Source organism: Alosa alosa, chromosome 24 (genome assembly GCF_017589495.1).
Source record: "Alosa alosa isolate M-15738 ecotype Scorff River chromosome 24, AALO_Geno_1.1, whole genome shotgun sequence".
NCBI lineage: Eukaryota > Metazoa > Chordata > Actinopteri > Clupeiformes > Clupeidae > Alosa > Alosa alosa.
Genome location: NC_063212.1, coordinates 1,915,482 through 1,938,812, shown reverse-complemented (window position 1 = coordinate 1,938,812; position 23,331 = coordinate 1,915,482). Strand labels below are relative to the sequence as shown.

General features: G+C 45.6%; 1 protein-coding gene across 1 annotated transcript in view; it reads left to right on the top strand.

The window, feature by feature from the left end:
* The first annotated feature begins 9,698 nt into the window (after positions 1 to 9,698).
* Positions 9,699 to 23,331, top strand: part of peli3 (pellino E3 ubiquitin protein ligase family member 3) — a 28,078-nt gene continuing 14,445 nt past the window's right edge. The window contains 6 exon segments of the mRNA XM_048236350.1: positions 9,699 to 9,899; positions 14,764 to 14,893; positions 15,404 to 15,505; positions 16,503 to 16,574; positions 16,576 to 16,777; positions 22,619 to 22,632. Coding sequence (XP_048092307.1) covers positions 9,727 to 9,899; positions 14,764 to 14,893; positions 15,404 to 15,505; positions 16,503 to 16,574; positions 16,576 to 16,777; positions 22,619 to 22,632 — 693 coding nt within the window. The 5' untranslated portion in view covers positions 9,699 to 9,726.

The window sequence follows — 23,331 nt, the reverse complement described above, 5'->3', positions numbered from 1 at the left end:
GCTCTGTTGTTTAAAACTAGGAAGGAGACAGAAAGAATGTTTAGCAAAAATGAGCGTTTACATCGTGCTGTGAACACTCCCCCAAATACCTAGCTGTTGATTTCAAAACGCAGGAAAACGTTGCGCATCTTGAATACGGTGCCGTGCACGAGGGCGGGTTTACGCAAGAATCGTGGAATCCTGACCAACCGCGGAGACGCATTATGTGGGCGAGGGTTGAAAAAAATACATCTGATCTTTTTATGCATTTTTTCACTCCGAGTGCGAGAGAGATGGGCGTGACAACGGGCTGTCTGGACCACGATTAGTCTCCGAGAGGAGTAGCTTACCATCGCACATCCGTGCAGCCGATGACAACGGAGAGGCGATGCGACCCGCTGGGTGTAATGACCGTGCCATAAAACTTATCTTCGTGGGTTATGGTTCTACCGCACAACGCCCAGGTTTGAGGCCGCACGGGGATTGACAGTACAAGGGAATCTACGTCAAAGGGTCCTCCATCGCAAACATCAGCGGGTATTTATCTTTATCTTGGCTAACTGTTCAAGTGCAGTGCCTGCCTGTGCGCTCTGGCTCGAGGATAGCTGCGGGGAGTGTTTGGAAATCCCCACCGTTTTGTGTTGCGTTGAAAACGCAGTGTTTACCAGAAGCCAACGTGTTGTTTGGTTATGTGGTGTCTTTTATCGACTTGTAGTCTGCTATTTATCATCTGTCTGTACAGCGGAATCCCTTGTGTGCTGCCTTTAAGGCGGCTGTGCTGTATAGACGATACTGTTGATATCCTTATTTCGTTGTCATTTTAAAGCGCGTTGCCTATATTTTGAGTTAAATATTACCGCAGTGTCGTTTACGCATTTCAGGCAATGTCATCCCTCTTTAATCATATAATCCATGTTTGTAGTGTTAAAAGCATCCCTTTTGCTATACGGTAGCCTATGCACTACGCTATTTAAATAACCGTATGGCATTCAACATTTTACGAACATTTACCTTGCGGTGTGTATTTTGCACCCACTGAAAGCAATATATTTGTAATGAGTTTACGATCCACTAGAAGGCCGATACCTCCATCGACTGCGTCCCGTTAGTGCTCGTAATCCTCCATCTCTGCTGTGACTGAAGGAGACGCAATTCGCTGCAATCTGTTTCGCTGAGAGTACCAGGCGCTGAAACAGCCATGATGTGTATAAATCAGAGGAATAAACGGCTGTGAAAATCGTGAAAGTGTGTTAAGTTTGATCACGGCTACTTCATTCAAACCACGTATAATTTTACGCATCTTCGTTGTCTGGATTATTGAGAGATGTCATGTGGGAAAGACGTTTGGAAGCGAGATCCAAATTCTCTCATGTATGGTTGGGATCACTGAGCGAAACAGCAAAATGGCCATCAGAACTCCCACATATTTGGAAGTTCTTGAAATGGACATTGGTCTTAGGCTATTACAATATATTTTTCGAAAAACTCGTTCTGTAAGGTCAACTATTTTATTATGACCATCACGACTCAAGCGCAGCGTGATGGTTGGTCTCACTTGACATCAGCTTAGAAATTATTTTCCCTGCAGTTTATTAACACTAAGTAGTGCGACACATTTGCTTATTGTTCCTTATAGCCTGTCATGTAAAAAGAGCCGTACATTGCCTACATGATCAAATCTAGCATAGTTGCTAATTCATAATTTGATTGTGGTCTTCCATCCCATGCTGTGCATCTGGCTGCATGTGTAAGTGCCTTGCTGCTAGCCTGCTGCGTATTTAATAGCTTTAGCCAACCCCCTGGTGAGGCAGCTGCTTTTCTGTTTCTGTATCTGCTGCAGTTTCATTCCCTCCTTTTGCCCCGTTTTATCCAGGAGAATAGAAGTGCAATGTGCAGGCCACAGGTAAGAAAACACTGGTGGAAGGACACTCTATAGGCCACAATTGGCCCTGTGGCCCAGAGGCTCTGTCCTTATACAGCAAGCAAATGACTGATGCTTACTCACCCAAGCCTCACACACACAGCGTGCGCGCGCACACACACCATGACCTGAGTAAGTGTGAGCGAAGTGTGGTGTTCTGTCCCTCAGAGTTAGATGAGTGGGGTGAGAGTAAGGCCCAGCTGTGCTTCTGTTCATAAGAGAGAGCCAGACTGCTCTGTGTATTCATTATCATAGAGACAATGCAATATAAGCCATAGGCTACTTAGTCTCTCAGGTGGCCCACTCACCCATACCACTCATCTGAGGCTAGCCTTGTAAGCATACCTCAGATGAATGTATAGGTTTCCTATGGTTGGCTGTATGATTTCCGTGTTGTCATGCTTCATAGGAGCAGTTCAACATAAAATGTATGGACTAACATATGGTCTACCATCAGCCTTCATTTATTGTGCCAGGAAATGATCGCTCTTTTGAAGCCTGCTCAACAACTGGCGTCAGCATATTTTTGGTCTGAATCTGTGATGTTACGAAAGCACACCCGCGCTTTCCTGACAGCTGGTAGAAACAGGGTGACTCTACAGGGATTACAGTTGAGTCACTGTTAGCTCACCAGGCACTCAGGACAGGCACACAAAAGCATGTTTCATGCGCACTTTCTCTGTGTTACTACTACTCTACTACTAGAGCTTTCAAAAAATGACACGTTTCCCCTCACCAGTTACCTCTCTGGACAGAGAGCTCAGGGAGCGCTTATCAGATGCACGGCTCAGTGCAAGGCCTTTTAAGTGGAAATAACAGTCAACAGGTCAGTCTTTGCTGTTTGAAAGTGCTTCAAAACAAGATCTTAAGAGGAGGACCGGTCAGAGATTGCATCAGCTGTGACCACAGCTATGATGACCAAGTCCAGCTTTCTGCGATAGTGAGTTTTTGAACTCCACAGGCATGTGCACGGTGCATCCGCTGTTTCCCACGCACCCACAGAGATGAGAACGGGAGGAGGCATCGAGAAAGAGACGATGCCTCGCAAAACAGAAACACCGATAAAGCCCTTTTTTTCTCACTACTCTCGAGTGACTCGAGCAAGAGCCTCTGACTAAGCTATAAACCCACTACCTCAGATGACTCCTGAGCAATTCCCAGGGACCAGTTCTGCCGAGATGTTTGCATATCATTTTGTAGTTCAAACATGAAACAAGGAGCAGGAAGTGGAAAATATTTGCCTTTCATATGGGATGGCTCAACAGGTCGCCAATTAGGCTCCACTGCACATGCGAATGCAAACAATCTAAAGAGGTCTGTAAGTGACAGTGGTGGTTAGAGGCCACTGTCATGTGTCAAGTCAGTGACATGTCTATTGTACCTAGCATCTCATCAGCTTGTCTCTCAACATGTGGCCAGTAGCCGCTAATGATTCCACTTCTATTATCACAGTCATTTGACTCCATGTCAACACACAGAAGATACAGTTTATCATTCCCCCAATCAGACTTTTATTAATATTAATATGTCAAACTTAATTGAAATAGAATTTCTAGGTATCACACCGCCTATAACTCATGCCATATCCATGTCCTTTATGTTTATCATCTTTTTAATCATGTTTATCTTTAATCATGTTTATCTATTTGTGTATTATATCAATACATTATACTCATTTAAATAGATTGAACCTATTGTTAGAATCTGATTGGAGACTGCTTTAGGTAGAGGCCTGTTGGGGATTGGGTATCCAATTAGTCAGATTGATGGCTGTCACTGAATGTTAGTGGCCTGCTGTTTGGTGTGGAGGGAAGCTGGGAGGGTTGTGCTGGTGCACTGCTGAAGCTGCAGTGATGGAGATGGAGAGAGGAGAGGAGGATGCAAGGCTGCCTGGACCCTCCACTGGCCGTCTATTTGTCTGGACTGGCTGTATCCTTTATCCTTTGTCATTTTTTCTTTTCATAACCTCCAAGCCTATTTCTTTGCCCATTCTTTTGCCTGTTCTCCTGTTCTACTATCACTCTCTTTCTCTCCATCTCTCTCTCGCTTTCTCTCCATCTCTCTCTCGTTTTCTCTCCCTCTCTGTTTCTCTCAATGTGTGGTAGCGGTGACCATAGAGAGTGTTGTTTCTGTTCTCTCTCACCCAGACAGGGGCCTTCCAGGCTCAGCAGAACTAAAGGGACACGTACCTCATCACAGCAGTTGAAAGTGACCTGCTCTGTAGCTAACAAGCAGCACTAATATTATAATAAGCAGGGCTCCAGCTCTATGTGTCTGTAAGGACAAGGTGCAAAGTTTTAAAATGAGTTAGCCTTTAATATAACATTTTAAAATAGCCATAGACTTAATTATGAGTTAATTAACAAGGTACAGTGTGTTGGTTGTGCTGTTGTTGAACTCCAAATGTTCTCTGTGCTCGTGTGCCTTATTATGAGAGTGGAGAACCCAACTCTGTGCTGCATAGCTCTGCAGCTGTTGCCCTCCTGTGTCATGTACTGACCTCTGCCTTGGGTTCCTCTGTTAGATCTCATTGAATGCACTGCAGCTCACACTAGCTACACTAACCATGGACGGCTGCTCCACCGACCAAAACAAGAGCAATCAGGCGACAGTAGACCTCCACCCCTGTCACGCAATATTAACCAACGAGAAACCAATGTTGCTGATTGGATCATAAACGGCCACAGCAACAAAGACGAATGACTCTTCTTTATTATTGTGTCACATGTTCCAAATGTAAAGCACTTTGAGCTGCATTCTGTGTATGAAAGCTTATTATTATGACCGCCGCGCAGTGAAGCAGATTTTTTTTTTTTTTCGCATGTCCAAATTTCCGTCAAAGATTCCCGGGACACTGAAAGACCGGAGTACACGAAACTTGGTGGGCATGTAACCCCACATGGATAGCATAGAACCATCGTTTTTCGTTTTGATCTGTAGCCCCCCCGCTGGACTGGACCCCCCGAAAGGAGGGTAGGGCAGACACAGTTTTCTGTGAATATCTCGAGAACCGTAGGGTTTAGGAGGACCAGTTTTTTTGTATTTTGGTCTTAAGGGGGCATGTCAACCCATCCCATTACCACTTATTTCATGTATAGCGCCACTTAGTTAAAAATTAAAAAGCCAAAAATTAGGTGTTTTCATCACAATATCTCTGGCTGACATGGTCAAAACTGCACGAAATTGAAAGTGTAGGATCATTATGACACCTTCGAATGCTTCGAAGTTTTGTGAACTTTTCGTTCATGGGGGCCTTACAATAAAATAATGTATGTGTACATTTAGTGACCGTACACCAACAAGGATTCCCGGGACACTGAAAGACCGGGGTACACGAAACTTGGTGGGCATGTAACCCCACATGGATAGCATGGAACCATCGTTTTTCGTTTTGATCTGTAGCCCCCCCGCTGGACTGGACCCCCGAAAGGAGGGTAGGGCAGACACAGTTTTCTGTGAATATCTTGAGAACCGTAGGGCCTAGGATGACCAATTTTTTCTGTATGTTTGCCTCCAGGGGTCATGTTAACCCATTCCATGTGAACACATGTGCATAAACAGATACACACGCACACACATACATTCACAGTAATCATAATGTTATGACACATACTCACACAGTAGACATATGTACGCATGCATGCACATGCACAAACACACATACGCAGACAAACACACAAGCACGCACACACACACACACACACACACACACACCCACACACATAAACATAAACATGTACCGCATACACATGCACACAATTCAAGAATTTCTCAGAATTATGAACAGGCAAGATGGGGTGGGGTTGTATAAAATTAATTTTACATGTGAAATCTATGAACTAATCATGTTTTGGTACTTGTTGTCTAGCAGATACCAGTGAGAATTGAGTGTGGATAATGCAATTTAGTGAGACAGTTAGAATCATATAGGCCTTTCAGCGTGATTTATTTTTGTGGAAAAAATGTGCTGGACTGGGCGGCTGTCATATTTTGTACCGCTCTGCGGTACATCTAGTTATTATTGTTATTATAAATTCCAGTATCGGCATTCTGAACTGCATCTGGAAGAACATTGTAGTCTGCCTTGTTTAAAAATCATTTCAGTACATCGACACTTTTGAAGTTTTACACACACAGACAAAAGGGTGATACGCATTACTACTTGTGGTATAACCACAGCTTTCTCTACGCATCCGTTCATATACTGCTACCACTGAAGCACAGACAGTAATTCAACCACCATCTATGTCTTGCTTCTAGCTGTCAGCACCACACACTGAGGCAATAACAGTACTATGACCTTCAATAGTAATATGTGTGTTTCTGTTGCTGCAACCAGTAGACTCACTGTGCTAGCACACAACTGAAGTGCTTTAAGTTAGCAATGCCTAGTGTTCCGGGTTCTTTAAGTTATCAATGCCTAGTGTTCCGGGTTCTTTAAGTTATCAATGCCTAGTGTTCTGGGTTCTTTAAGTTAGCAATGCCTAGTGTTCCGGGTTCTTTAAGTTATCAATGCCTAGTGTTCTGGGTTCTTTAAGTTATCAATGCCTAGTGTTCCGGGTTCTTTGGTGTAGCAGGTGGCTGCAGACATCTTGAAGCTGTTAAATATTCAGAGGGGCCGAATAGGAGGGGAGAGCTTCAGTGCAAACGCCACAGACGAGGCCTCATGATTTATTCCACGGATCATTTCCTTGGATGTATTTTTAGCCTTCTGTTCATTTGTTACTACTTGATGGAGACAGATGAAGTGAAGAGTACCCCCGTCTCTCTTTCTATCTATCTCTCCCCCTCTCTCTATCTGTCTCTCCCCCTCTCTGTTTATTATCTTCGTATTCATCTCTCCACTCCACTCTTCTCTCTTTCTCTCTTCTCATCGATGCTCTCTCTTACACACTCACGCATGCACACACACACACACACACACTCTGCAGTGGGAGGAGAGAGGATGGTGGGAGTAAAAGAGAGGTATAAAGAGACATTTTGAGAGTCAGGGAGGAGAAGAGAAGAAAGTTTTCCAGATAAACGTGAGAATAGTTTCTCAGAGGCAAAACAAAACCAGCCTAATTCACATTGGAGCCTTGGTCTATCTGTAGTATAGAAGTCAACAGTCCATAATTACGCAGCACACTTCGTCTAGTGGCAGTCATTTAAACAATACCCAGAGCACTACACTATCTATGGCTTATTAGTCCCATAGCCACACAACAAACCAAGTCAATCTTCATATTAGCTTTTAGCACCTCAGATCTGGCATGTCACCATAATGTGTATTTTCATCAGTGATCCCTTCCCTTTGTCTTCCTTTTGTCTTTCAGTGTGTTTTGTCTCCCTCTTCCTCTTCACCCTCATGCAATCTATTTCCCCTCCCTCCCTCTGTCTGCTTCATTCCTCGCCTCCCCTCCACCCAGCCGCTCTCTCTCTCCCTCCCTCCGTTCCCCTCTCTCATCTTCCCCAGGTTTATGGCAGTGGGTTGATTAGAAAGTGCGTGCCACAGAACAGGCAATCCATCACCCTGCCAAACCTCTACGAGACCGTGCACACGTACGTGCACGTGAACAGACACACACACACACACGTGCCATGAATACACACACACACACACCATGCGCACACACACACGCGCGCACATGTATTGCACACACAGACACACAGGAACGTAGCAGTCTGTGCTACAAGCCTCTGTTTCAATCTCTCCTCCTTTCACTCTTTCATTCCATCCTTCACTCCACAGATGCCCAGAGCACTATGGTCAGGACGGCTCGTCACTTTCTCCTCTCCTCTCCTCTGCTGCTCTCCCCTCGTTGCCCTCTCCTCTCCCCGTTCCTTCTCATATCCTTCTCACCTCTAGTTGCCCCTATCCCTCCCTTCCTCCCTCCATCCTGCCTGCGTCACCTACATTGCTTGCTTTGTCTGTGTCTGTCTCCTCCCTTCACTCTCTCTCAATTGTTTTTCAATTAAATGTTTTCAATTTAAAGAGTTTTATTGGCATGACTGTAAGTTTTACAATGCTGCCAAAGCCGTAATTACATCAAGAGAAGAAAACAATTAGCAATTAGTAGTAATAATAACAACAATTGATATGGACTATGGAGAATATTAATAATAATAGAACATTAGAACTCTCTCTCTCTCTCTCCCCACCCTACTCTAACAATCTCTCCTCTCTTCTTCCATCCATTCTCTCCCTCCTACTCTCTCCTGGTGCATGTAACCAATCAATGAAAGTCATAATGGAACTGAAATGAGTGGTCTACAGATAGAGCTGTGGCATCTTTTCATCTTTAATGTGGAGAGTATCTGCCTGTTCTGGGCCTGAGGTTCAGGCAGGTTGTGTTGAATGCAAGCATCACAAGGGCACAAAGATGGAGCACTGTCAGTATAGTCAATATGCTCCACGGCTGCCATTCATCTTGGCTCAGAAAGATCATTTAAGGGGGTTGACAGGCCGAGGCACGAGAACAGTGGCACTTGAGGCTCGGAAAATGCCCAATCTATTTTGTTCTGCTCGTGTTTATGCTTTTGTTTACCAGAGAGGGCGATCAAATTAGATTTGCACAGAATGTCAAAGCTGCCAGAGTCAAATCAGATTAGTGATTCTCAGAGGCGAAAAGCAAATCCTCCCATAATCATTGACTACTGTGTCATATTTTAGCACGCAGTTCTTCCTAATAGCCCAGATCGAAAACCTTGAAATGCCACCACCATAAACGGAGGAAGAAAGCAAACCATTATCAACGACCACACTCGTCTCCGGCAGCAGACGCGATGTTCAGAGATTGGTTGCATCCCCCAGGGATTCGTTAAAGATCTTACACAGTGACAGATTGCCGATTGATTCCCAGGCCCATTGTTAAGCGTAAAAGCCCTGCAAAACTAGCATCTCTTGTTCTGGGCTATTTTGCCAGTGGCGTGCGATATTGACGAGCATGAAGCGCTGAATAGCCAGGCGTTTTAGGGAGCCCAGAGGTAGAATGCTCCCTCTCTTCATACAGAGGTCAGTGTGCCAATGCATCAGCTTAATGATTAATGCTTAAATGCTAACCTGGCACAGGAAGCACCTTATATTTCCTCCTCATTGCAAATGTGTGTGTGTATGTGTGTGGCTAGATGTGGGGAGATGCAAATTGCAGAGTGTGTGTGTGTGTGTCTAGTTTTTTCTCTCTCCTTCGTTCTTTCTGTCTTTGTCTCCATCAATTCCTGTCTCTCTATCAATTCCTCTGTTAACCCTTTCAACTCTCACTTTGCCTCTGTCTGTCTGTATAATCTTTTCTCCCCTCCCTCTCTCTCTCTATCGATCTATCTATCTGCCTGTCTTTCTGTCTATCTATTTATCTATCTCAGGGGTTCCCAAACTTTTCCTTGACAAGGCCCCCCAAATACCACTAGGTTCTGGCCAAGGACCCCTTGATGTGTTATTAAACCCATCGACAATACTACGGCAAATTTAAAAATACATTAAGCTAATCCTAATAATTATTTTAGCCACAAGCACTTTGTGATGGAGCATACAGTGTGTAAAATTACATTTGGGGCTTTCTGCTATATGAGAGCTATCACTCTACTATTATTCCCAGTCATTATCATGGAAAATAATGTTCAGATATGCGACAAATTATTATAATGGCATTGTATAACAACCCTCATAGTAATGGGTATATTTAAAAATTCCCAAATGTATTTATTTGTTGCTATTATTTTTCTTTCCAACTTGCTGAGGCCCACCTGGCACCCCCTCGCGGCCCCCACTTTGAAAACCACTGATCTATCTCCCCCCCTGTTCCCCCTCTCTCTCCTGCAGCACTGCGTCCCCAGTGAGTGCAGTGGGGATGGTTTTGGAGGGGAGCTCCGAGGCCCTGTGTCCCCCTCCGTCTCTGGAGTTGCGGCCGTCCTGCAACAAGAGCCAGGCCTCGCCCCCGCTGGGCTCCGGCTCCCAGCCCCACGACAGCCTCTTCCCCGGGGACAAGGAGCCCGTCAAGTACGGGGAACTCATCGTCCTGGGGTGAGCCTCTGACCGTTGCCTGTGTCCGACCCGTCCTGTGTGTATGTCCTTCTATCCTCACTTTGCCACCTCTCTCTACTCTACTCTACTCCTCTACTCTATTCTACTCATCTCTACTCTACTCATCTCTATTCTCTCCTAATCTGCTCTACTCATCTGCTGTTCTGCTCTGCTCTGTTCTGCTCTGCTCATCTCTGCTATATGATCTAATCTGCTCCTGCTCTACTCTACTCTACTATACTCTACTCTATTCCTGCTCTGTTCTGCTCTACTATACTCTGCTCTATTCTGCTCTACTCATCTCTATTCTACTCTACTCTACTCTCCCCACTCTACTCTACTCATCTCTATTCTACTCTACTCATCTCTACTCTATTCTACTCTACTCTACTCTACTCATCTCTATTATAATCTAATCTACTCTACTCATCTCTATTATAATCTAATCTACTCTACTCTACTCTACTCTACTCTACTCTACTCTACTCATCTCTATTCTACTCTACTCTACTCTACTCTACTCATCTCTATTATAATCTAATCTACTCTACTCTACTCTACTCTACTATACTCTACTCTATTCTACTCTACTCTACTCTACTCTACTCTAATCTAATCTACTCTACTCATCTCTATTCTACTCTACTCTACTCTACTCTACTCTACTCTACTCTAATCTACTCTACTCTACTCTACTCTACTCTACTCTACTCTACTCATCTCTATTCTACTCTACTCATCTCTATTATAATCTAATCTACTCTACTCATCTCTATTCTACTCTACTCTACTATACTCTACTCTATTCTACTCTACTCATCTCTATTCTACTCTACTCTACTCTACTCATCTCTATTATAATCTAATCTACTCTACTCTACTCTACTCTACTCTACTCATCTCTATTATAATCTAATCTACTCTACTCTACTCTGCTCTGCTCTGCTCTGCTCTGCTCTGCTCTGCTCTGCTCTGCTCTGCTCTGCTCTGCTCTGCTCTGCTCTGCTCTGCTCTGCTCTGCTCTGCTCTGCTCTGCTCTGCTCTGCTCTGCTCTGCTCTGCTCTGCTCTGCTCTACTCATCTCTATTCTACTCTACTCTACTCTACTCTACTCTACTCTAATCTACTCTACTCTACTCATCTCTATTATAATCTAATCTACTCTACTCATCTCTATTCTACTCTACTCTACTCTACTCTACTCATCTCTATTCTACTCTACTCTACTCTGCTCTGCTCTGCTCTGCTCTGCTCTGCTCTGCTCTGCTCTGCTCTGCTCTGCTCTGCTCTGCTCTGCTCTACTCATCTCTATTATAATCTAATCTACTCTACTCATCTCTATTATAATCTAATCTACTCTACTCTACTATACTCTACTCTATTCTACTCTACTCATCTCTATTATAATCTAATCTACTCTACTCATCTCTATTATAATCTAATCTACTCTACTCATCTCTATTATAATCTAATCTACTCTACTCATCTCTATTATAATCTAATCTACTCTACTCATCTCTATTATAATCTAATCTACTCTACTCATCTCTATTATAATCTAATCTACTCTACTCATCTCTATTATAATCTAATCTACTCTACTCTACTCATCTCTATTCTACTCTACTCTACTCATCTCTATTCTACTCTACTCATCTCTATTATAATCTACTCTACTCTACTCATCTCTATTCTACTCTACTCTACTCTACTCTACTCTACTCTACTCTACTCTACTCTACTCTACTCTACTCTACTCTACTCATCTCTATTCTACTCTACTCTACTCTACTCTACTCTACTCTACTCTACTCTACTCTACTCATCTCTATTCTACTCTACTCATCTCTATTATAATCTAATCTACTCTACTCTACTCATCTCTATTATAATCTAATCTACTCTACTCATCTCTATTATAATCTAATCTACTCTACTCATCTCTATTATAATCTAATCTACTCTACTCATCTCTATTATAATCTAATCTACTCTACTCATCTCTATTATAATCTAATCTACTCTACTCTACTCATCTCTATTATAATCTAATCTACTCTACTCATCTCTATTATAATCTAATCTACTCTACTCATCTCTATTATAATCTAATCTACTCTACTCATCTCTATTATAATCTAATCTACTCTACTCATCTCTATTATAATCTAATCTACAAGTCCCTTATAACGTCTCGGGGAATACCCACATGCCTTCAGATTTAAGAAGAGGAGGGATGATTTCCTCTACCTCACCCCTCTCCACATCACCTCACAAAACCAGCCTCTGTTGCTCTCTGTGTCTGTGTTTGGGGCTGGACTTGGACACTGTGTGGAAAAGAGAGAGGGAGAAAGGAGGAGGAAAGGGAGAGAGAGAGGGTAGAAGAAAGAGTGTAAGAGAGGAGTGTGAGATTGGAACAGATGCAATAGATGGAGAAGGCAAGACAGGGAAAGGTTAGAGATAGAGAGAGAGATAGTTGGAGAGAGAAGAGGAGTGCGAGATTAGGGCAGATAGAATGGGTCAAGAGAGAGAAGTGAAAAGAGAGAAAGGAGGGGGAGAAAGAGAGAGAGAGAGAGAGAGAGACGTTCCTCATTGAAATCCTGAGGTATCGATCGGGAGCCCAGCAGGTAGTGGAGGGTGCTGAGAGGGGCCTCGCTCCCTATTGATGTAATTAAAACAGAGTGCAGCGCAGCCGCAACACACAGACACACACACACACACACACACACACACACACACACACACACACACACACACACTCTGCACCCGACGTGAACCGCATCCCTGCAGCTTGAAGGGATGGAGAGAGTCATAGAGATGGAGAAGTGGAGGGAGAGAGAAATAAGAGGAGTGATGGAGAATGAATAGCGAGATGGAGAGAGAGAGAGAAATTACAAGATGGAGGGATATAGGATGGAGAGAGAAATAGAGGGAGAGATGGAGCCGAGAAAGATGAATAGATAGTGTGAGAGATTGAGAGACAGAGAGAAAGAGACAAAAAGACAGAGTAACAGTGATTGAGAGAGAATGATGTGAGAGATGATAATGAGAGAGAGATAGAGAGAGATGATGCAGAGATGGAGAGAGGGATAGAGAGAGAGATGGAGAGAGAGATGGAGATGATGGAGATATGGAGAGAGAGATGATGGAGAGAGATAGAGAGAGATGAGGGAGAGATGGAGGGCAGTGTGCATGGCTGAGGAGCTGGAGAGCCGTAGATGTGTGAGTAGAGTAGAGTAGAGTAGAGGGCATGTGGAGCTGGTGTGTGCAGGAGAGCAGAGCAGAGAGAGCAGAGCAGAGCAGAGGGCATGTGGAGCTGGTGTGAGCAGAGTAGCAGAGCAGAGGGGCATGTGGAGCTGTGGTGTGTGGAGTAGGGATGAGAGTAGAGAGTAGAGTAGAGAGTAAGAGTCAGAGGAGTAGAGTAGAGTAGAGTAGAGTGGGGGCATGTGGAGCTGGTGTGTGAGTAGAGTAGAGTAGAGTAGAGTAAGTGGGGCATGTGGAGCTGGTGTGTGAGTAGAGTAGAGTAGAGTAGAGGGGGCATGTGGAGTGCCACGTGCAGAGCTCTGCTCATTAGCCCGTGTCATCTCACTCAGCACACACCACAGCAAGGGCAGCCAGGGCTAACAGTCCAGTCGCTGTGCTGCTGGTCATCCTACACAAGCAATGCACAGTCAGTGTGCACAAGAGGTCAACGTACAGTAAGTCCACTCAGCCCAAACCACGCGGTGTGTTTGTGAGCAGAGCAGAGCAGAGCAGAGCAAGGGGCACGTGGAGCTGCTCGTGACATGGCTGGAGTTCAGGGGCATGTGGACCAGGGGCTCATCAAGACGGTTACACTTCTTCCGCTGTGGTGCTCTGTCTTACTGTGTCCTCGTGCTTGTATGTCTGTTGGTAGAGAAGTTTGTTGTGCAACGATAATGTGAGTCATGGGGAAGGGGCTTTTTCCCTGTGGTGTGTGAGTCGAGTAGAGTAGAGCCCATGTGGAGCTGGTGTCAGCACACACCACAGCAAGCGGGTAGCTTGTAGAGTAGAAATAACAGTCCAGTAGAGGGGGCATGTGGAGCTGGTGGTGTGTGAGTAGGTAGAGTAGAGGTCAACGTACAGTAAGAGTAGAGCCCAAACCACGCGGGTGTTTTGCCATGCAGGCAGGTAGAGTAGCTGGGGGCTCTTCCACATGGTGGGTCAGGTTAGTGGGGGGCATGTGGAGACGGTGGTGTGTGAGTGAGAGTAAGAGTAGAGGGGCATGTGGAGCTGGTGTGTGGTAGAGAGTAGAGTAGAGTGGGGGGGCATGTGGAGTGCCACGTGCAGAGCTCTGGCCAATGTCATCTCACTCAGCACACACACACAGCAGAGGCAGCCAGGGGCCTAACAGTCCTTCCGCTGTGGTGCTCTTTGGTCTTGGGGGGCATGTGTCCACGTGCTTGTATGCAATTAGCCCAGTCGGTGTGCACAAACACACCACAACGTACAGTAAGTCCCTCAGCCCAGTCCACGCGGTGTGCTGCTGGTATCATCCTACACAGGGCAATGCACAGTATAGCTCTTCCACATGGCTGGTTCAGGGTTCCACAACACCAGGGCTCATCGGTGTGTTTGTGTGCCACTTCTTCCCGCCTGGCAGGGTAAGCGCTCTTCCACATGTCTGGGTTTACAACACCAGGGTGTCCGGTTCACACTTCTTCCTTGTGGTGTCTCTTTGTGTCCTCATAGTTTGTCTTTGTTTGTTGTGCAACGATAGCATGTGACAGTCATGGGGAAATCGGCTTTTTTTCCCTGTGGTGTGTCGTGTGTGTGTGTGAGTTGGTTTGGATACAACAAGCTGCCTGAATATAAATATCTGTCTTCTTCCTCTCTCCTCTGCCAAGGCACAATGGGTCGCTGGCCAATGGGGACAAGGGTCGCCGCAGGAGTCGGCTGGCCCTCTACAAGCGCCCCAAAGCCAACGGTGTCAAACCGGACGTCATCCACAACGTCTCCACTCCTCTGGTGTCAAAGGTGAGAGGTCAAGGAAGTGGGCTGAGTGACCTTCTAACCAGCATCAAGAGTGACTGTTTATTTTAAATAAATATAATTTATTACAGAAGTGAACGTTTTTATATAACATAAATAAAAAATATGAAATACGTTATATAAGATTTAACCTTCAAAATCTACTGCTAACAGATTATTCAAGATTATTACATGACTTTGTTATAAAGTGGCAAAGGCTGTTATATTTGATAAAAAAGAACAGTGTTGCAGAGTTACCACCCTCCGTAGCCTACTGTAAGTCCTACTAACGCGCCCACAGCAGCACACCAGAGTGGTGTTGCATAATGCTTAAAACTGCAAACAGGCTCATTCATCTCATGGAGCTTTTAAACTATGCAGAACACAGATATTACAACATTACCCTGTTGTGTGAAATGGAAGTAGTTACATAATGTGTGAGTGTGTGTGTGTGTGTGTGTGTGTGTGTGTGTGTGTGTGTGTGTGTGTGTGTGTGTGTGTGCGTGCGTTTCACAGGCCCTTAGCAACAAAAGCCAGCACAGTATCTCCTACACATTATCCAGGAGTCAGTCGGTGATCGTGGAGTACACGCATGACTCCAACACAGACATGTTCCAGGTGAGCCCTCCAGCCTTCTGCAAGTAGAACATGGCAAACTAGCAAAGCACTTCCCCAGTTTCCCAAAGAAACAACCAAACAGACATACAATGGCAAGCACAAAGGTCGTTTCTAAGAGGCATAATAGTGCGAGAGTCATCACAACTAAGAGAGAATACACATTGAACTTTTGAAAGAAATAGTGGCAATGAAAGAGAAAGCAGTTGAAAAACCCAACTTGCAGTAAATGTTTTGGTTATATGTTGATTATAGACCAGACCTGGACAATCTAAAATACACTATGACACTATGAGCCCTCATTTAAATGCTGAGCTAAGTCTAGTCTAAATAGACCACGATTTCCTCATTGCCTGACTTTGCACTTTGGCCGTCATTTAAATTAGGGGCCGATATCTGTCTTTACTTTACATGTTATCTTCTGATTAAAGATACTGTGCTTTTACATAGTTAAATGGCTAGTTGAACAGAAGCCCTGCTGTTACCTTGCAGTATTTCATTTCATTTTATGTAGCTGTCAGTGCTCTAACCAGATGGTATGAAATTTACTTTTCATTTAAAATTGTGACTTCCATGTTATGTGATGCCTGTATCATGGTTTTGTGTATAAAACTGAACCTCAGGCAACACTCTTTGTAAACCAGAGCAAGAATGTCATCAACAGCCCCACGAGAGCTCCAACAAGCCACAAAAACACACACACACACACACACACACACACACACACACACACACACACACACCCACCACAGACAGACACACATACACACACACACACACACACACACACACACACATAAGCAAACAGACACACACACACACACACACACACACACACACACACATAGGCAAACAGACACACACACACACACACACACACACACACACACACAGGCAAACAGGCACAGACAGACACACACACACACGCACACACACACACACACACACACAATCCCTCCCTAATCTCTCCCTCTTCATATCCCTCACCTCCCTTCCTCAGATCGGGCGTTCCACAGAGAGCATGATCGACTTTGTGGTGACAGACACAGTCGGGAGTGGAGGAGGAGGAGGAAGGAGGTGGTGGTGGTGGGGGTCAGGGAGCAGCGGTTGAGGGTGGAGGAGGCGGTGGAGGAGGCAACGGCCAGTCGGCCCAGAGCACCATCTCACGCTACGCCTGCCGCATCATGTGTGAGCGTAGCGCCCCCTATACAGCGCGCATCTACGCCGCCGGCTTCGACTCCTCCAAGAACATCTTCCTCTGGGGTGAGTCAGGCCGTCCGGACATCACAATAATGCTGCTAATGATGTTGATGCAGCTACAGCCTGCACAACACACACAACACCAGAGCTTATTTCAATCATAACTTTACATGTAATGAAATTACTTTGTTGAATGGTTGATAGTGTTGAAGCCTATTATTGTTATGTGGAATAATTGTTTTGGAGCCTATTGCCTCAATTGGCTATTTATATTGTTATAAAACCAATATCTCAGATCTAAATGTGTTCATTCTTCAGTTGCATTGTCACTGTAAATTATAATCAAAACAGTAACAACTCTGTGTGTCATTGCTTAATTATGTAATGCATGAGAAATTTAAAATTTTCATCCTTCTGTGTTTTTAAGTGGAGCCCCACACCAGATTCTGAGGAAAGTTAATTATTTTTCCATTAGGTCATGTAAAAACATCATAAATTTGAGGCCTAGTGGAGAAGAATTATGTTATTTAATGCAGGGAAGTTAGTTTGTGGAGGAAATGTTGCACGCTTGCATGTTTAGCAGCAAGTTATGACTACTTGGCTGAAGTGAATATAGATATGGATTTTGTGGAAACTGTTGTGTTAGAGGCTGTCTCCTCTTGTAGTGTGTGTATTCTAGATGACACGTTAGCATATTCACACACACACACACACACACACACACACACACACACACACAGAGAAAAAGAGCAGCTGTTTCTGAGTCACCCACAAACACACTCTGTTCTCCCCCTCTCCTGGACCTTAGCCTAGCCATACACACACACCAGACCTACAGAAGCCTCTCTGTGTAGATATCTCCATCACTCACAACACACACACACACACACACACACACACACTTCCTGTTTTTCCTGGGCAGACACAGACCATCAGAGCTACTAACAGAGAGCCTGACATCCTGCATCCAGAGACCTGTCTCTCTCTCTCTCTCTTTCTCTCTCTCTCTCTCTCTCTCTCTCTCTCTCTCTTCTCTCTCTCTCTCCCTCTCTCTATGAGATGCATGTGAGCGGATGACTAATGAGCTGGCTGGACAGCAGAGAAAGCTCTCTATTGGCAGAGCCATGTTGGAGTCCTAGAGGGTGGCCTTGTGGATCTGGATCTGTTTGAGTGGTGATCTGCAGAGCAATAGTTCTGGTTCTGGTTCCGGTTCTTCTTCCTGAGCCTCTGCTGTCAGTCCTGTGGGAGTGCAAGGTGGAACAGAAGGTCCAGTGTGAGAGTGTGCTGTGCTGGACTGACCACAGACTCTTTCAGGTCAGCGCGCTACAAGCGTGTGGCATAAGGCAGAGCTGCGTAATGGCAGGATGGCACGCAAGGCCTCACAAAGGGCCAGGTGGGGGTGGGAGGGTGGGGGTTGGGGTTCTGCTCTCCTCTGTAGTCCTAGGTTGGGTTAGTTCATATGTTGCACTGTAGCCTTGGGTTGAGTTGGTTTATGTATTGTATTGTGGCCTTGGTTGAGTTGGTTTATGTTATATTGTGGCCTTGGTTGAGTTAGTTTGTTATATTGTGGCCGTGGGTTGAAGAGAATTCATTCCTGTGCTGTAGAATTGGGTTGAGAGGGCTTCTGTTCTGTATAGGAGCTTGAAGTTGACCTTTTTATTTTTGTCTCTCTCAGAGAAATCCCTTCGGTTTCAGTTTAGTTTCTCAGTTCAGTGTTCGGTTAAGACTTCACAGCGGTGGAGGAGGAGAGGACAGGATTCCGAGAGAGGGGGTGCTTACTCATTCATAAAAACATGCCGTATGATCCGTGCAGGCTGAGGTGACAGATTTCCTACGCTTAACCCTCTCCCACACAAACACACACGCACATACACACACGCGCACGCACACACGCACACACATACACACGCACGCGCACACACAAACGCACACACAAACAAACATACATTTTCCCTCCCACATATGCTCACACACCCTCAACACATGCTTACATACTCACTAGCTCCCTCCCACTTACATGAACACCTTCTCTTACACACACACACACACACACACACACACACACACTCTTGCTCTCCTTTTCGAGCATTTAGTCTTCGTTCACTCTCTTTATCATTCTCCCTGTCTCTCCTACACACACACACACACACACACACACGCACACACACAGACACACACACACACACACACAGACACGCACACACAGACACACACACAGACACGCACACACAGACACACACACACACAGACAGACACACACACACACACACACACACACACACACACACACACACACAGAGTTACACAGAGCTACACAGAGCCCTGGTCTTCTGCGGAGCGAGTGAAATATTGAAGACAGTGTGTGCGGTGAAAGGCACAGCAGGCACAGATGCAGAGGGAGCCTTGGCACAGAGTCGACACCTGGCAGAGTCGCCCAGGATGGAGGGAGTTCACCAGTCATGACAGGAGGAGGAGAGAGAGAGAGAGAGAGAGAGGGTGAGAGAAAAAAAAGGAGAGAGAGAGAGAGACAGGAGAGGGTGAGACAGCTGGCTCTGCTGGCTGTTCATCCATGCATTAGAGTAGGGTAGCCCCAGGATGGAGGGAAACCACCAGGCGGAGGAGAAAGACAGACAGGAGAGGAGGAGACAACTGGCTCTGATATCTGTCTGTCTGCTCGTCCCTGCACTATGGTTGAAAGCTGAAAGCCACATGTTCTCTTTGCAGCTTTATGGTTCATTTTCATTGTGTGTCTTGTTTGTAATGAATAACAAAAACAAGCAGGAGGTATCATTTGTCATTGTAAAGATAAACTGATCATTTTCTCTGATAAGTTGTTTTATTTAAATGAAGCAGTTGAATTGGGTTCATCTCTGTGACATTTTGGCAAAGGGCTGTGTTATTGGATTGTGGCTGCGCATCATAAGCAGTTTAGTTAGCACGCTTCATTAAGCTGAATTATTTTATCATAAACTCTCCAAATATGAGGAATTTTCATGAATTGCTTTAAATCTATTGCTATTAAAGGAGGTATAACAGCCTCCTCAAGAGTTTGTCTGAGTATTCTGACTTCATGTTCAGATATGGCCGTAGAGGGACAGGGAAAGTCAAAACATCAACATAATGTAAAAGTCGACCTTTATGTGGTGGGGGGCATGAACTAGCAAGCTGCCCGACTATTTTTACAATGCTAATGGAAGCCACGTTGTAAATAAATACAACTTTTGCTTCAACAATGACGTCAAAAGGCCTCTGTGTAAAACCAACCAGGGACTCTATCAAGGGCACACAGCAGCACACGTGATGCGGTTGAAATTGACAACGCGGAGCGTCCGCTGTGAGGCGTCTCTGTACAGTAGAGTGTGCCACGCTGGGTAGGGGGGGTTGCGGAGCGGCACATAATGGGTTTAAGAGCTGTCGCTGGAGTCTGAACTGAGCTAGCCCAGCGTGGCACTGGGAGGCTGGCACGCGCCACTGTCCTTGGCAGCCGGCACACTCTGCCTGCGTGGATCACTGTCATCATACGGAGGAGGGGGGTGGAGGGAGGGAGAGAGGGATGAAGAGAAAGGGAGGGCAGAGAGAAGGGATGGAGAGAGAGAGAAAAAATTCAAGAGAAGGAATACAGACAGAAAGAGAGTCAAAAATATGTTAATGCAATTTAGTCACTGATGCTAGCATTGCAAATGAGGAGAATGTGCAGATGAAGAGGGATTGAGACATAGAGGAGAGTGAGAGAAGGAGAGAGTGATATAACAATAACCGGTGTGGAACACCAGCTAGAAGGGAGAGAGAGAGAAAGAGAGGAACAGGAGAGAGACTGAATGTGTAGAGAAAAGGGATGAGTGTGCACTGATATGACTATGAGTGCTATTGAACACAAAATGGGCTCTCAGGTGCGCAGGGCAGGTTACCACTGACAGGCTGATTGTATGAGTTTGCATTAGGAGCAGTCAGCACTGGGAGAGGTGACGCTGGGCCCTGTGGGCTCAGCACTTTCTCCCTCAGTGAAAAATACATTTGACAGCTACATTTCTGTTGAGGGCTAACAATCAAGGATTTCTGCAGGATTGCTGTACTCTTCAATACATCCACAATTTGTATGTATGTGTGTGTGTGTGTGTGTGTGTGTGTGTGTGTGTGTGTCTGTCTGTCTGTCTGTCTGTCTGTGTGGGTGTTTTGAGCACAATCAGAATTTCATTTTAGATCTCAAGAGATTCAAGCATCAGTTCTCTCTTCAGTCCTTTTGATAGCATCATTTTTTTACTTCCTTTTTCAACAGTTCAGCTCGTTTTACCTCAGCTGCATCTCAGGTGCTCTGGAGCCTTATGGTGCTTGCATACTGCCCCAGCAAACGGCAACAAACACCAGCTGTTGGCTCAGTGTGCACCATCCATCTGGGATTGTTGGTGCTTGTTGGATGCGCTGCTGGAGTGTGACACGTTCTAAAGCCATTCTTTTCAATTACTGTCTGGGCAGTGTGGAGCTGGACGTTGTTTTTCGGAACATTCACATTCTGAACATTCTTTAAGGCCAATTCACATGGACGTTACATGACGAGACAAGCTGCAACATTCTTTAAACCAGCAACTTGAGTCCTAAAAAACTGTGGGACCAATGATAACACTTTAGTTGCACCACTTTTAGCCAGATATATGAGCTAGCTACCTGGCCAGCAAAGTGAACCAACTAGTTGATAAGCCAACCACCAATACGATTAGTGTTTCTTTTTTGTGACTTTACTAGCATGACTGATGTTGTGCAGACACACTGGTGTTCTTCAAAACCGAGTTCATATGTATTTCTCTGCCACCTTTGGACAAAACTCTGCACTTACAGAGTGACAACACGTCACAAGTGTTTTAAAACTATGCAACTGTGATTTAATATGAGAAATCTTTTGAAACAGCTTGCAACAGTTGGCAATGTCTTGCAAAGTGTAATTCACACCACTGCAACTCGTCTCTGCAATTGTTTTGTGTTATGTGAATCTTTGGTGTGAATTGGCCTTAAGAATGTTGGGGTTGGTTTGAGTTTGTTGAGGTTGTGTGCAAGCAGCCTTCAGGCTTGTTTTGCACCTACACTGAGCAGTCATCTTCACATTTTGTGTGGGTTAGACCAACAAAGGTTAAATTGATCCTGGTTTAACCCTAATCAAGGAGTTGTTTATATAGGTCTCATTTTAATTTGAGTTGTGTTGAGTTGCACCACTTAATTAAGACTTCCTTACCAAATCTGAAATTTAAACCTTGACCTGCAGATCTTAAATGAACGGTGGAAACTTCGAAACTGCAACAATCTGGCTGTCAATTGCAAACAGTCAATAGTCTCTCCTGCAATCTCTGCAGTTCTACCAGAAAGACTCAGTAGACAGAATAGAATCAGTTAACGATTTAATTAGTAAAGGAACGACTTGGATGCAAGCATGATATATGAATGAGTCCTGAATAGGTAACAGTCTTTGGCGTAGGCCCGCCTCGGATCCGCCCAGCGATGAGCCGGATCTCGCCTCCCGCCGATGGATGAAGGCAGGGCGGGGAGCCTACCCCAAAAGGATGAGTGATGCCCGCCAGGGCGGTGACTCAGTAATCTGGTTCTGAGAGGAGCAGAGACATTAGTATACATACAAGATGAATTAAACAGCATGACTGGGCCGGGTGAAGACGTTGTGCCAGGGCGACGACAGAATTTTAAAGTAGCTAGGTGTTAACCATAACCTAGGGTTGTAGTGGGCCCGCGATGCTTTCGCTTTAGTGGTATTTAGAAGCTTGACGAAGCTGGCAACCAGCCGCCTAGGGCAACCTAGACCAATGCGGCGTCGGCAACCGGGCGCCCAGGGCAACCCTGACCAACGGACGGCCGGGCGACAGGCATCCAGGGCAACCTGGACCGAACTGGCAACCAGCGCCTAGGGCAACCTAGACGAAGGCCACGAAGCCGGGCAACCGGCGCACGACGCGCGACCTGAACCATGAGCTGGGCAACCAGCGCCTAGGGCAACCGCATCCAGGGCCACCTGACCAAACTGGCAACCAGCCGCCTAGGGCAACCTAGACGAAGGCCATGAGCCGGGCAACCGCGCCCAAGGCAACCTGACAGTGAGCTGGGCAACCAGCGCCTAGGGCAACCTAGACCAACGCGGACGCCGGGCGACCGGGCATCCAGGGCAACCTGGACCGAACTGGCAACCAGCCGCCTAGGGCAACCTAGACGAACGCCACGAGCCGGGCAAACCGGGCGACGGTGCGACCTGAACCATGAGCTGGTCAACCAGCGATATGGCAACCTAGACCGATGTGATGGCCGGGTTTAATCGCATCCAGGGCAACCTGGACCAAACTGGGCAACCAGTGTCTAGGGCAACCTAGACGTGCATCACGAGCCGGGCGACGGGCGGGAGAAGTGACCTGAACCATAAGCGCCGAACGAAGCTGGGCAATCAGTGAAAGGGCAACATGCCCATGGCTGAGACTAAATCACCACAAGCTACCGCATGCTGGGGCCCAATATGTTTCAGCAATTAGTGCAAGGCGAATGCCAGAATTTAACCACCGCCACCAGGATTTGTGAAGGTAAAATGAGGTACCTGAGTTAACATGGGAGAGCAACTTCTGAGCATCGAAAATGTCAAGAGG